The sequence below is a fragment of the Trichosurus vulpecula genome, chromosome 5 (genome assembly GCF_011100635.1).
Source record: "Trichosurus vulpecula isolate mTriVul1 chromosome 5, mTriVul1.pri, whole genome shotgun sequence".
NCBI lineage: Eukaryota > Metazoa > Chordata > Mammalia > Diprotodontia > Phalangeridae > Trichosurus > Trichosurus vulpecula.
In genome coordinates this window covers 177,089,702-177,102,823 of record NC_050577.1, presented here as the reverse complement: position 1 = coordinate 177,102,823, position 13,122 = coordinate 177,089,702, and the positions used below count along the sequence as shown (strand labels likewise).

The window sequence follows — 13,122 nt, the reverse complement described above, 5'->3', positions numbered from 1 at the left end:
AAAGAAAGAGTCTTGTCTGACCCATCAGGGGTTGCCTGTAGGAAGGTCTTGAGATTTCAGTAAGGGATTTATTGTCACCATCATGGACTGAGCTAAAATGTTTAATCCACTTTACGAACTGCCTGCATGCTCATATGAAATCCATCCTTGCTTAGGCATATTCAGGCATCAATTCATTTAATAAATATTTATTCTGAGTAAGTCTTATTCTAAGATGATATTAACCTTGATGGAGGACTGCAATTTCCCAGCAATTCCTATGAAGTATGTTGACTCTTTACCCCTTTTAACCAATTACTTATTAAGTTACGTAGTACTACCGCCTCCTTCCAGCAATGCTGTGAGGTAGGTCATAAAGTATATATCCATTTCATAGATGAGGAAACAGAGACGGGTCAAAATGATTTGGCTACAATCATATTCCCGGCGCCTTCTCCTCCAAAACATCAAACTGAAAAAGGCCCAACTTTTCATTATGTTACTAAGCCACAGAAAATCACAGAATTGCAAGGTCTTCAAAGGCCATCAATTTTAACCTATATTTCCCCAAAAATTGTTGTTCAGTCATGTCTGACTCTTCACGACCCCACTGGAGATTTTCTTGCCAAAGACACTGAGTGGTTCACCATTTCCTTCTCCAGCTCATTTTACGGATGAGGAAACTAAGGCAAACAGGGGTAAGTGACTTGCCCAGGGTCACACTGCTAGTAAGTGTCTGAGGCCAGATTAGAACTCAGGAAGATGACTCTTCCTGACTCCAGGCCCAGCCTTCTGTCTAGTGTGCCATTTAGTTACCCCAAAAATTACCTCTACAAAAAGTACTTGAAAAGTGGCTATCAAACCCATATAAAGACCTATAGTGAAGGAAAACCTACAACGACCCAAGGCAGCCCTTCCAATGTGGATCTCTCTCTCTCTCTCTCTCTCTCTCTCTCTCTCTCTCTCTCACACACACACACACACACACACACACCACACCACACCACACCACACATCTTCTGGTACCTCCTTCTTCTTTTCTTCCTCGTGAGAATCAGTTCTTTTTGTATCTTCAAAATATCCCCCTTGCTTTTTTAAATTTTATTTTTTTTATTGTGAATTTAATCACAATACATTTAATTAAAAATTTAATCACAAATAATTTAATAAAGACCCCCCCTTACTTTTTTAAACAAGTATTTATTACTTTAGTACACAAAACATCAAAGTCTAGAACACCACAACGAGCAAAAATCATCATGACATACTTACGATTCTTAAGCAACCTATGAAAACTACCGGAATCGAAATGGCCATACAAGAAAAAGCCACCCAGAATACAGCATCATCATGAAAAATCTTCAAGTCTCCTGAAAAAGAAAAAATCATTAGTCACAAATAGTTCATATGAAATGTAATCTTCTCAAAATAAAGGAAACAAATATACCTGGCTCCTTATACGTTGTTGCAACTAAAAGTTATGGACCTCAGATTTATGGGGTTTGGAAAGGTATAAAAAGTTGAAAAAGTGAAAAATTATTTATCTAGTAAGGTCTACCATGTACATGATTATACACACACACATATATATTGTGTGTATATGTGTATTATATACATACATATGTGTGTATATGTGTGTGTGCATATATACACACACATACAGCACTAAATGATGCTATTAACTGGTATTACATTTAACTATCAACTCTCATAAAGGGGGTCCCTGAAAGACATAGCTGCTTGGATCAAGACAATGATCCAAGACAATTCCAAAGGACCCACGATGTAAAATGCTATCCATCTCTAGAGAGAGAACTGATGAGTTTTTTTATTTTTTAGAAGTGATGGATTCTGAATGTTGATTGAAGCAAACTTTTCTTACTTTCCGTATTTTTAATGTTTTATTCGTGTTTTCTTTTGAAACATGGTTCATATGGAAATACGTATTGTATGACCTCACATGTATAATCAAAATCAAATTGCTTGCCTTCTCAAAGATGGGGGAGGGCCAGGAGGGAGTGAGAGAATTTGGAACTCAAAATTTTTAAAAATGATTGTTAAAAATTTTTTTACATGTAATTGGGAAAAAATTTAACGAAATAAGTAAAAAAAAAAACTTAAAAAACCCAACAACATAAAACTATCACCAAGCATTCATTACACATCTATGTATGCCGGGCATTTGGGGAAACAGACAAAAAAAAAAGCATTCCTGCCCTTCACAGGAGCTTGAGGGAGAAAACATGTACATATATACATACACACACACACACAAATATATATATGTACATATATATATACACACATATATATATATAGTAAAGAAATAGTATTAATGCCCACGAAATAACAGTGAACAAGGCAATAATAGAATTAAGAATTGAGCATCAAGGCACCATCATAGATGCCATAGCAGTTTAGAAGACAGGAAGAGCTGTGAATGAGGATTAAAAGATGAATCAAATGTAGAAAAGTCTTTTGAAGGTAGAGGAATGTTAGAAACACAGACACGAAGGCAGGAACAAGCATGCTACGATATGTTGGAAGGAGGTGGAGTAAAGACAGATCTGCTTGATTGGATCAGTTCGTGCATGCTCATGACTGGTGAGGAAAGGTAGGCAAGGCTTTGGAGTTTGTGGTGTAGAGACTTGGGAAACTGGTTATAAATTCTTTCTCTTAAAAAAAAGTTATACAACAGAAGTCCTCCCCTGTTTTTGTACAAGTTAAGGATAGTTTTCCAATTTTTAAATACAATTTTATTGAATTTAATTTTTTTGATTTGATTCTTTGAACAACATACAGCCTAAACATACAGTCATACAATCTCCTACCTAGTGGAGTAAAGAAAGCCACCGATGAGATGAGGAATCCCAGTACTAGTCCAACGCAGAGCATGCAAATCAGGACCAACCCAAATCTCCACCAAACCATCACCAAGAGAATTCCACCAATGCCTCCAGCAACTGCAGTCAAAATCAGGCGATCTATGCCAAGAGGAGGGAAAGGAAACCATTTTACTCACATTTCCATTCTCTATCAGCAGTCAGGACTTGAAGCAAACAAACTCAGTCTTAACTTCTATGACAAAGTGGGATTTAAAATCACAGGGGTCTTCAACAGCCAACAAAAACACGTCGACCCAGTTCATGAAAGAACTCTCCAAAATCAGGGCCCTGACTGGAGCTTGGGTTTACAAAATCTTTTGACAAGTTTAGCACTAAGTAGGTCAGAGTCATAAAAATCCATTATTTTTTTTTAATTTCCAGAAAAACTCTAGAACCAAAGGCAAACAAATGCAGTTCCATTATAAATGAGGCCAAGTCACCTCTAAAAAATAAACGTATTGACAACAGGCTAATATGGAAATAATTTTGTATGATAGCCCATGTATAACTTGTATCAAATTGCTTACCATACCACAGGGAGGGGGAGGTGAGGGAGGGAGGGAGGAAATTTGGAACTCAAAATCTTTAAAAAATGAATGTTATAAATTATCTTTACGTATAATTGGGGGGAAAATTTTTAAAAACCCTGTGTAAGTAGTAGCTTGTAGGCAGCGGCCTAATCAGCATTCTCTGACACTATCAGTAGTAGTGATGTTTTCTATTTAATTTTTATTCTGAATTTAACACCAAATAAAACAAGATATTTTCACGTATGTAAGTAGAACAGAAAAAGAGGAGCATACATGAAAATGCAACACCCTATACAGCTTTTCTCTTTTAAATACAACCTATAGCTTTCCAAGCTGTCCTCTCATCCCTGGCATTATTCTTGAAGGATTAAAACATGATGGTGGTCATCGTACTCCATTTTCATCTACACAAGGATACATAACGTGCAACAGACAGTCTGGACCTGTGATTTCACTGGTATAGTGAACTCCCTCTATCAATGCAGATCAGCAACTACCTGCAATTTGAAACTTCAAAGTGCTCAGTGACTTGTCCACAGGTATACAAGCAGTATGTGTCAAATGCTGGACTCAAACCTGGTCACCCTGGCTCTCCATCACTATGCCAAGCATTCAGTACCAGTTATCAAGGAGCCAAGAGAAGGCTGGGGAACTAACTTAACATTTCCCTTCTCAACTCAGCAAAGAGTTTATTTTTACTTACCATCATACTGAAGAAAAGTTAATCTTGTAATCAATATATAAAAAAAGAATCCCACGAAGATAAAGCCTATGAAGAACAGTTCTAAAAATAAACCACAAAGAGGAAACCACAGTTCAATATGTATCTAAGTACATAGGCGAATTTTTAAGGTAATATTTTCTTCTCGTTAACAACATGCCCTTGGGTGCCCAGTTCCTAGGAACAAGAAAGTATTATGTGGCAGAACAGAACTGAGTGGAATTATCAGCCATTCAATGCGATTAATCTTGAAAAATGCCCACAGTAATGACATCAGGGCACAAGTCTAATATTTATATATCATCTTTCAATTATCCACTGTGTGAATGAGGCAGATTTGTCATTATCTAAGCCTGGTACTCAGCTTGCCACCCAGCGTGCGCACACACACACAGACCACTCCCGACTTTGACTCCAGTCAAGGATTACACATTAAATTCTAGCATTAACCTATGCAAAATGAATTAGAGAAGTAAATCAGTTGACATGTTGGTTAATTTTGCTTAACTGCTTTTTTTTTCCTTTTTTTAATATTTTGTTATAAGGGAAGTATAATGTGAGTTTACAGTCTACATTTGGCAACGAGGTGATATAAAACAAAAGATACCACTAAAAAAAATTAACATTTAAAAAAAAGGAAGTAAACTTGCACCTTTCGGGCCCTAAAGCAGTCCAAACCCAAAGGTGACACTCAATGATCGATCTACTATACCATTCTCTCTTTGAATGTGAATAACCAAAAAAACTGTGTAACTTTAATATAAAATCTATAATGTCTGGGAAAGTCAAGGGCTTAGTAATAACTACCTGCATACAGGAAAAAGTCAATTTGTCACATCATAAATTCATCATATTGTTCCTCTTTCCCAGTTACACATGACAGGAATATGATATGACTATGAATGAGTTGGCAATTAAGAAAATGCTAATACATGTTGAGTTCCATCAGTTCATTCTCATTCTCTGGTTGAAAATATAATAGTGATTTTTTTTTCAAAGTCCTCATCGCCTTAGGGATGTAAGTCCCAGTCAATTTCATCAAGATTCAGAATGAGTTCATTGCTTACTCCTATCACCCCATTTGTTACCATGGACTTTGGAGTTCTAACTTGCTCTATATAAATCCATTAGTGGCCTGAATTTTTACAGGCACAGGCCATGACAAAACACTCTTTGGATAGTGCAATGGGTGTCTCATTTACACAACATAAAATGCAATAATTATTCCCCCCTAAAAAAATTCACGTTAACCTAGAGATTTTAAAAACTAAAAAATTCCACCAAAAGAATTCTGTAAGGCCATACAAATACATGGTACCCAATCCACCCTTCACTTCTCAGGGGGAAAAATTGAATTCTAAGTATCAAGGAAAGGCAAAATGCAAAGCAATTCCTAGACCTCCCACATTTGGTTAAACACATGGGAGATATTATTTGTTTAGGCCACAGAACACTAGTAACATTTAAAAGAGCAAAGAAATATATTAAAAAGGTAGCAAATACCTGTTTTCCAGAATCTGTGTCCAAAGAGACAAATGAAGAGACCAAGAATTGCAAAAATGGTGAAAAACACTTTGGTTGAAAGCCTTCCTAGAAATAATTAAAATAAAATAAGAGTCACATTGGGTGATCATCTGAATTGCCACCCAGGCTTAAGTAACAACTAGAAGGGCCAGGAGCATCAATTGACACAAAAATTTTGCTTGTCGATAAAAATCTTCATCTTACTATCCCATTTTCTTTCCTATAGGGATTTTTTAAAAATGCCTTATATAAACTAACAAAGCTTGTTGCTTTCAGGTCTTCTTAAACTCTGGTCCTTCTAGTGTTCATAGACCAAAAGGTCAAAAGAAAAGAAAATGAATTGATCGTATTAAATAGCTGTGATATCCACTTTCAGCACAAGATCCCAGAGCTAGAAAATACTTTGGAGGGCAGGTCCAACCCACATATGAACTAGAATCCCCCATACAGTCTATAGCATTCTCAAGTGGTCAGTCAGCCTTTGTCTGAAGACTTCTACCACATCCTGAGGCAGTACATTCCACTTGAACACGGCTCTAATTGTCACCAACCCTTTCAAGCCTCTCTCCATGCCCCACCTCCCCCACTGCTCCTAATTCTGCCCACTGGGTCAAAGCAGAGCATGCTTAATCCCTTGTGAGAACTGAGAAAGTGAGCCCACACCCTGTTAGTTCAGAATGAAATGAGCCACTTGAAAGTCAGTGAACAGTTCATTAAAAGAAGTTGCATTTGCCCAAACACAGCAAAGATATTTAACAAGAATACCCTGGTCTTCAGCTTCTCTCATCTCCACCCAGAAACACGTCTGGTCAGTAAAGCAGAATATGGTGCCACCAAGTCAGAAGTGCCCCACTTTCCAACTTGTCCATACCCTTTCTAAAATGTAATAGTCAGGACTGAACACAATACAACAGATGAAGTCTGACCAGGGAGAAGACAATGCAAGAACTCATGGTTTTCCACGTTCTGGACACCACATCTTTAAATGCAGCCTAAGTTTGTATTAGGGTTTTTGGCCACAACCCACAGTGTCACACAGAGCTTACAGTCCACTATAATTCTAAACCTTTCTCAGATGAACTGTTGCCAGACCATGCTCTGACCATCTTATCCCTGAGTTAAAAAAAATCAACTTCATAAGCAAAGAATTTTAAATGGATCCTTATTAAAGTTCATCTTATTTGATCGGGACCAATATGATAGCTTTTATGCCATCCTACAGGCCCACAAAATAAGCACTTAATTGTATTTTTGGACTTGATGAAATCACTGCTTCAAAGCATGAATCCCGAAAGCATCTATTAATACACTGGAAGTCACAGTGCTAAAAATTAAAATTCATTTTGCTAACTGCCCAACTTATGGTGAAGAAATTTTTTTCTTATGTCTTAACATAATTAATAATGAAGTACAGTAATTAAATGTTTCCTGGTGTCAATGAAAACCTGACACTCTCAAATTTACAATCTAACTCAGCTTCTCAGAGATAAAACTGCTCCATCAAAGCATACTTTTTTCACTTTATTTTTTCATGGGGTTTTTTTGGTCCATGTTTTTTTTTCACAACATGCACAATATGGAAACATGTTTTGCAAGGCTGCACACGTATAACCAATATCAAATTGTTTACTGTCTCAGGGAGGGGAGAAGAGAGGGATGTAGAGAATTTGGAACTCAAAAAATTTTAAATAATGAATGTTAAAAATTGTTTTTACATGTTAATTGGGAAAAATAAATATTATTCATTAAAAAAGAGATAAAACTGCTCCCTAAATTTGCCATTGACATGCTTGTGGCTCTTGTGGCTCTCAGAGTCATGTGAAAAGAGAATGACACCCTCATATATTTTTAAAACAAGGTCACCTATATTCTTCAAGTGTCATATTAAAATTCCTCACCCTTTCACAAAACAAAATCAAAATACTTTTCTCCCAGAGATCCATTTGTTCGGAAGTACCAGCCTGACTGTTTAGAACAGGGGTAGGGAACCTGCAGTCTCAAGGCCACATGTGGCCTTCTAGGTCCTTGAGTGTGGCCTTTTGAATGAGTCCAAGTTTTATGAACAAATCCTTTTATTAAGGGGGATTTATTGTGTGAAGTTCGGATTCAGTCAAGGACCTAGAGGGTCACACATAGCCTCAAGGCTGCAAGTTCACCATCCCTGGTTTAGAAGCTTTCCTGTTTTGTCATGATGGTGGTTATCAACCTACCAGTGTGGTGAGGGAGGGGGGCGTTATGAGGTTACCTGCTCAGCCATCACACTTACCAAGAAGTCAATGAGGGTGTAGAAGCTTTCCATTTGTTGCAGGACCTTTTTTACCCATGATTCAAAACTACAGACCCTTTAAGGATAATCCAGTCCAACCTCCTTATTTAGCAGATGGGAAAATCACTCAAAGGAATCATGAGAGTTTCCCAAAGCCACCCATCAGGGTGACATGACATGAAGAGTTCCACCCTTCTATGAGACGGTTCCTTCCACTACCTCTGCTGCTGGTTTTCATTCTCAATTTCAATCTCTTTATCAAAGATATACTTCCTAACCATTTACTAATGTGTCTGACATTGATAAAGTACTCAGAAAATTTCAAATGTTTCGAGATTAATTGAGGTACTTTATCTGAGAAACTCAAGACCTTAAAATGGAAAGGGGTTCTGTCCTAACCGGAGCAAGAACATCAGACATCTCCCTCTTCTTGCACATACTATCAGACTGTTGATGTGTTGGTTAGTTCTGTTTAATTTCTCTTTTGCTTTTTTATTCTTTGTTACAGGGAGATGGCTCATTGAATAGGAAAAGAAAATGGAAAAGAGGAACATTCACACAATGCTGGTGAAGCTGGGAATTGGTCTTGCCATTCTGGAAAGCAATTTGGAGCTATGCCTCAAATTTTATAAAATTCTGTTTACCCTCTGATCCAGTGATGCCACTAATAGGTCTATACCCCCAAAGAAATCAAAGAAAAAGAAAAAAATGGCCCATATAGAGAAAAACATTTATAGGAACTCTTTTTGCTGTGATTTAGAAAAAGTGGAAACTGGGGATGGGGGGGTCACTAGCTGGAGAATGGCTCAGCAAGCCAGAGTATATCAATGTGATGGAATACTATTGTGCTGTAAGAAATGAAGAAGGAGGGTGTGGTCTCAAAGACATCAGAGAAGACTTATACAAAGAGAAATAAAGCAAAGAGAACAGCAGATGTAGGCAGACAATTTACACCATAGCGATAACATTGTAAAGACACACAGCTTTGAAAGACTTAAGAGATCTCATGAAGGAAATGACCAAACATGGTTCCAGAAAATTCAGGATGAAAAATGCTATCCACATCTTGACACAGAGGTGATAGACTCAGGGTGCAAGATAAAATATTTTTTTTAGACATGAAAAATTCAAGAATTTGCATTGCTTGACTATACATATTTATTTCAAGGGTTTTGTTTTCTTTCCTTTCCAAGGGCCAGGGGGAGAAGCAGGAGGAAGAAAAAGTAGATTTTTTTTCATTGCAAAAAATAAAAATTTAATTTTAAAAAAGAAAGAATATAATGATTAAGCAAATGCAATCAACAATGCACCTCTTTCATTTGCAGATACATATCTCATTGAGTTATCTTTTTTAGCTAATATTAGCTACTAAAACCAAATATTAAAATTAGCTTAGAACCATGTACACACATATAAAATTTATAAATAAATGTACATATTTTTTAAATAAAGAGGAGAAGAGATAAATTTGGAAATGAAGGTGATTTAAAAAACAAAAGATAAACAACATTGTGGAAATTTTTTTTAATGAGAAATTTCTTTTTTCTCTAAGGTCCAGGTGTTCTCTAGAGCATCTCAGGATGCTAGCAAAAAATATGGAAGAGAAACGATATGTAGTCAGGGTAGAATACTCTGGGGGCAGGGGGGAAGGAGGCAGGTCATACTGGATATAACTAAAGGAAAGTATCAAAGATTTAGAGTATACCGATGGGTAAAGATGACAAAAATGAAAAAGATGACAGATTTTAGCTCATTTTGGCTAGAAATGTAAAATGACAGCAGGAACACTGATAACCATATTCAAATTCCTTTTTTGCCAAGACCAGTCTTTGGAGTCGAAGGGTTCTTTCTTGATTTAGATGAATGGATTAATGCACTCACCAAGAGAAGAACAATTATCTAGGGTCGTATTGAAGTGACAGGCGTATGTGTGAGCAGGAACGTAAGCAGCTGATGTATTTAAAACTGGGTCTCGTACAATGATATTATAAATTACACCCTGTCCTGGGATAGATGAGAAGTAAACAATGGTCTTTTCACTAGATTTCAGGGTAGCAACCTGAAATAAAAAATGACAGCTTGATTACTTTGTGTCCAAAATTAAACAAAAACTCCACTCAACATATCACAGGCTCAACATAATAAGATTTAAATAATAATTCATTGAAAGCGTTTTCTACAGAGCAGACCCCAAATGCTTCAGAGGGTAGAGCTTTTGCACACACCCCGCCCCCCCCAATTAGGGATAAGATTTAACATGGCAACTTCACAAAGATCTTCCATGGTTTTTAAACTTTCATAACCTAGGCTGTGTAAATGACAGAAACAAAATCCACAAAGGACATTTGAAGACAAAGTCAACTGTTTTCTAGATCACCCGGGCTTCCATTTTGCAATTAAGCAATTTACCTCCTCATCTCCGAGTTTCTATTTTTCCTTTATCACAGGTGCTAAACAACATTGTTCACCCCTAAATAACATGGTTCAACATGACACAACAATGCGCAATGCACTCGTTCTAAATTCAGATAATATCTGTTTTGAAATGCTGACCATGAATTACCTTTTCTCTCACACTTCACAACCTATCTCTAGGGTGGCCTTATATGATACCACTAATACAGAGATGTTAAAATATTCTGAAGTTTAATCATTTGCCTTCTAGATGATTTCAAAGTTTCAAAGCCCTCCCGATTTAGACACTAAGCAGGGACACACACCTATCAGTCAGTCCACTGATGCACATTTATTAAGCACCTACTATGCGCCAGGCACTGTGTCTATACAAGAGTACAGTCACTCTGAGGGTTAGGATTTTATCAATGAAAGCTTCTGCAGCTCAATAAAACTTAGGAATTTATCTTGCCTGCAAAACTGAGATTATTCAGGCTCAAACATCAGTCCCCTATTTGCCGCCCAGGCAGAAATAAAAGTTTCACATTTATGATGCTTGGCTTATCTTGAGCACACTATATTCCTCAAACTCAATCAAAGGGTGTTTGTGGGACTATTATGATAGTAGATAAATAATGTTCACTTTCATCTTCTCTGTATCACTCCATCAGGTCATGCCTGTTCTCAACCAATACCTATGCATTTTAAACAGGCCAATTCACAATATGAAAACTATCTTGGGATGGCATTAGTTAAGACTCCCAAAATGATAGTTCAACATTTCAAGGAGCTGAGGTTTTGTTGACGTGGAATGAACTTCTCAGAGATTAGGCTGGACTTCAGACAAGAGACCAACAGTGCTTTGCTGGGCACATACTCAATGCCTTTCCAATTTGGTACAACGTACCCAAGCCTGTCTTCTGCCAGTATGACCTTCTGGAACCTACTGTGACCTCTATGGCACGAGGTATGAGAGCAAGCCTTTCATAGAGTAATTTGACAAGAATAGAAACCAAATAGAATGAATTCATAACCCTAAATGGTCTAGCTTATCTCAGTGGCATCTGGGAAGCTGCTTTTTCTTCTTTTTTTTTTAAACTTAACTTTGCCTCCTTCATACCATGCCACAGAATGGGCACCTGATTCCAAAGAGGAAGATCAAACATTCCTTTCTATACTTGTTTTCACTGAAGAGTAGAAGTTCTTTTCTTGGTTCTGTATCAGTCCATACAAGTCTCCCCTGTTTTCTCTAAAAGCATCCCTTTCATCAATTATTACAGCTCCCTAACAATCCATTATATTCATATATCAAAATCTGTTCAGCCATTCCCCAATTGATGAAACCCCCTTAAGTCTTCAGTTTTCCGCTATTAATACTTTCCTATATATGGGTCTTTCTCTTCCTTGCTTGATCTCTTTGGGGTATCAAGGGTCTAGAAGTAGAAATAATGGATCAAAGGGAATATACAGTTTAGTGACTTTTAGGGCACAGCACCAAATTCCACACTTACTTTGAAACCACTGGCTTCTACCTGAGACACCATAGACATCTTCTGCATGTGTCTTAGTAACACGTCTTCAGTGAGGTTGTTCTCAGGCAAAAAATACTGATAGACATCATACTGCAGCCTCCACCTGGAGTCCTGGCCAGTCCCCAGATCACAGGGTGGAGAATCTGTGCCTCTGAAATAAAACAACTATGTAGAAACAAAAACACTCTTCCCTTACAACTTAAATCTCAAATATAAGCAAAATAAAAAAGAAAGAAAACTAGCACTTGAAACAATTTTATAGACTTATAAGAAAAAGCTTAAAATTACACTTAAATTACAGAAAATTCACAGCCCCACTTTGTACACTGAGAAATGGTAAACTCCATTTCTCTGTTTCATGATCCATTCAATCCAACCTAATAATCATTTATTAAACATCTATTATGTGCAGGAAAGCATCGTGCTGGGCAGAGGATGCAGAGACAAAATGAAAACCAGGAATATTTTGTACATATGGGGCTTTTCTTTCTATCGATAACTTCCTTTGGGGTATTAACCTAGAAGTTAAATCACTGCATCAAGGAATGTGATAATTTTCTAATTTTTTTGTATCTTTCCATATGGCTTTTCAAAATGGTCACACCAATTAACAGCTTCACCAGCAGTGAATTATTGTCCAAGTTTGCTTTTTAAGCCATGCTTATCTAATCTATTCCACTTATATACATTTCTTTTTAAAAAAAAACTAGTGGACTTTGGATAATTACTATTTCATAAAAGAATTTGAAAGCTGGTAATACCATTACTTCTTAACTGCTTTTTTTTGGCCAGTTTCCCTTTATATTCTTGACCTTTTGTTCTGTTCACCAGAGAATTTTATTATTTTGTCTAATTCTATACAGCATTTTCTTGCTATTTTCATTGGTATGGTGCTTGTTAAGGAGTTTTGTAATACTAACTATATTATATTAGTACATTATAGCCAGGAACACTAAATACTTCTGTTACGTGTAGATCTTGTTTTATTTCTGTAAAAACTTCCTGGTAGTTGTATTTAAGCCTTTTATCTGTCTTGCTAAGTACGGTGAATAATCAGATATTTAATGCATTTTGTTATTTTAATTGAAATTCACCCTTCTCTACATTTTAGTGGTTAGAAGGACTATTAGAAATTATTTATATAAGCTATTCAAATTTAAAACTGCACCAAGACTTTTGGGACTCACTGGATAAAAATGCTGATTATTATCTGTGGATTTATTTTCTATCCTGCTACTTGGCTGAAGCTCTATTTTCTTAATTTGTGTTGATTCTCCCATGTTTTCTAAAT

The 13,122-nt window shown here is 36.6% G+C and overlaps 1 protein-coding gene across 1 annotated transcript in view; it reads right to left on the bottom strand.

Annotated features, from left to right (window-relative positions):
* Positions 1-13,122, bottom strand: part of TM7SF3 (transmembrane 7 superfamily member 3) — a 34,801-nt gene that overhangs the window by 4,153 nt on the left and 17,526 nt on the right. The window contains exons 5-10 of the mRNA XM_036761103.1: positions 11,811-11,982; positions 9,787-9,964; positions 5,619-5,705; positions 4,098-4,178; positions 2,811-2,963; positions 1,252-1,349 (exon numbers count right to left, since the gene is read on the bottom strand). Of these exons, the coding sequence (XP_036616998.1) occupies positions 1,252-1,349; positions 2,811-2,963; positions 4,098-4,178; positions 5,619-5,705; positions 9,787-9,964; positions 11,811-11,982 (769 nt within the window). The remainder of the gene's footprint in view (positions 1-1,251; positions 1,350-2,810; positions 2,964-4,097; positions 4,179-5,618; positions 5,706-9,786; positions 9,965-11,810; positions 11,983-13,122) is intronic.